Below are 2,559 nucleotides of genomic sequence, written 5' to 3' on the forward strand. Positions count from 1 at the left end.
CGGCAAAGCAGCAATTAATCCACCAGCACTGACGAGAGAGGGTGAAGCAAATGCATCCCTCTTCGTCCCTTGAGACGTTCCATCTTTCGGCAGCACCTGCGTCGTCTGCGGCACAAATAGTTCGACCCGTTGCATCCCCTCAACACGCCCTGAAGTGCTCCCCTCTCCAGCAATGGCACCCGTCAATGCCGACCCAGAAGGAGTTGAGGCATCAGTGGCCTTTTCCACCTGAGCGGTCGTAGCTCCACTGCAGCACAACACGAGGAGGAGGAGCAGCACCGTGGAAATAAACACATGCCGCGACATGTTGGGCCTCTGCGGCTCACTCTCTCTTCCCTCCCTCCTCCTTCCGCTAGATCCGGTCACGCGGCGACGGTTGTGTGTGCGGAGTGCCTTCACTGCAGCAACACGTGAGAGCATACAAATATATGTGTGCGTGGGCGGTGTGCGTGCTGTTGTTCCTTTCAGTGCCTTCGAATTTCACAGTGGCGATTAGCGCTTGGTCGTAACGCTTTTCCTTCGTGTGTGCGAAAAAGCAGGGAGAGAAGGAAGCATGCCACGCAAAGAGACAAAACAGTGAGGAGCACAACAGTGAGCACAGCCACCCATCCACCGTGATTGGCACCATCATCCCCGCCGCAGCCACTCCCAACAGCAACTCACGCACACAGACACACGGAACAGGAGAAGGAAGAACAGTGCACCGGGAACAAACAGCGACTGTCAACGCAAGGCAGCGTCTACACAACAAACGCACACACCGCCAGCAGCCACCCACCAATGGACAAGAACGAGAAAAGACCCACCGCCATCATCGCCTCCAGTTCAGTCCCACGGACAACGGGATACGGCCACAGCCCGCTGCCGGCACACACAGCGCACACGGAGCAAGCAGTCACCCAAAGAGCCACACGCAGAAGCGGATCCTCATCCATCAATGGTATACGGCGCCTCACTCCATGCGGTCACAAGGAGCACACTGTTTCCTCAATAGAAAGTATTCGTCGTCCATCCCCTAAAAATGCTTCTGTTCGTGATGGACCTTGGAACACAATAGAAGAAAATGGACAATGCAGTAGTACTGCGACACCGCCAGCAACAATGATTCCCTCATACCGGGGCAATTCTCCAATTACGCCTCGTACCCACACACACAATAAACACAATATATAAAAACCACCCAATGTTTTCACCAGAAACCAAACAACCCCACTCCCTCCCTAATTTATTCTGCCACTGTTATGTTCGATAGCGTTGGACAGTTCTGAAATCTGTGCGATATACTGCCGTCTGGTGCTGGCGCACCCGCACCGTATGCACACAAAAAAGTATCCACAAATATATAAATCCCACAACATTTTTTTACCAGAAATCAAAACTACCCCCTTCATTCCCTAATTCGTTCTCCTATTTCGTTTTTCCTCACCTCAGAGAGCTTCGCCCATTCTAAGCTCTCCGGATGATATTGCTGCTACGTACTGGTGCACCTCTTCCTCCCAGAACGCCGCAATCTCTCGGTTTTCAGCGCGGCTCACATTATTGGAATCGACGACATCACATCTCCGCCAGTCATTCATCGGCGTGCTGTCTGCGTGCTGCACGTAAATAATCTCCCACGACATGTCTCGGGATAACTCCTCCCAACCATTAAAATATGCCGCCAGGCACTCAGTGAACTGCCGCACAGTGCTGGTTGTCGTGTGGTGCCCACCCGCCGGAATCATCCGCAGCCCAACCAGCGTCATTGGATTTGAGTCCACAAAGAAAAAGCCGTCCACCAGCGGAAAGTTTTGGACTTTGGGCTCATACAGCACCCAGTGGTCCATAGCAACCGGATTGGAAAGACGTTCCGGTGGCGGTAGAACCTCTTTTCTGGCGAAGCTCGTGTCTGAGTGCTCCTTCAGCGCACAGCTGTGTGGCTCACGTCGTCCTGGTGGCCCCACTTCCCTGATTTTGAGTCTTATCGCACGCAGGAAATCCTCATTCAAAAATGCGGATACGGCATACTTTTCAATAATATATGGTGGGACATAATCCCAGAACCTCAGAACAAAAAAAATAAAATCGGACTGCTTCATTTCATTCTCCAGCCGGGACAGAGTTTCACGTTCGAGGTGGGGAGATATCAATACATTCAGAGGCAACTCAATGCTGTTTCCTCGTCGTACTCGGACAACCCTCACAAGCTTTCGAGACAAGTCACTGTCATTGGACGAGTAACAGCAGCCAATACCCAAATTACGCTCTAATTCCGAGGCGGTCGACCCATCCACGGCCTGCTGACACGCTTTGATGCGGTCATCATATGCCTGTTTGCCAAATATGAAGCGGAGAATTGGTCCCACGTTATTCATGCGACCCCTCACCTCCTTCCAGTACTCCGCTTGCTCCTGCAGGGGTCGATTGCGCTTCATCCAAATGCACATTGCCCTCACATCGTTTTCTTCGGGACAATTCGTTACGATTGCAGTAGCGTCCATTTTTTTTGTCCACCGTTCATATTCGTTTTTGTTTGGTGGTGTCACCACAATCATGCCCCATCCCTTGCAAGGGCAACCA

The 2,559-nt window shown here is 52.0% G+C and overlaps 1 protein-coding gene and 1 pseudogene across 1 annotated transcript, besides 1 other annotated feature; both read right to left on the reverse strand.

Annotated features, from left to right (window-relative positions):
• On the reverse strand, positions 1–420 carry Tc00.1047053508849.11 (trans-sialidase, putative; the record flags this gene model as incomplete). The annotated part of the gene is made up of 1 exon (XM_797645.1): positions 1–420. A coding segment is annotated over one exon (420 nt), but the record flags the coding sequence as incomplete, so codon positions are not given.
• Positions 1–2,559: a sequence feature (areas not merged during assembly with more than two copies in the genome that could not be assigned to a particular haplotype).
• Tc00.1047053508849.20 lies at positions 1,386–2,559 on the reverse strand (annotated as a pseudogene; the record flags this gene model as incomplete).

Source organism: Trypanosoma cruzi, genomic scaffold, assembly GCF_000209065.1.
Source record: "Trypanosoma cruzi strain CL Brener 1047053517077 genomic scaffold, whole genome shotgun sequence".
In the NCBI taxonomy this organism is placed as follows: Eukaryota; Euglenozoa; class Kinetoplastea; order Trypanosomatida; family Trypanosomatidae; genus Trypanosoma; species Trypanosoma cruzi.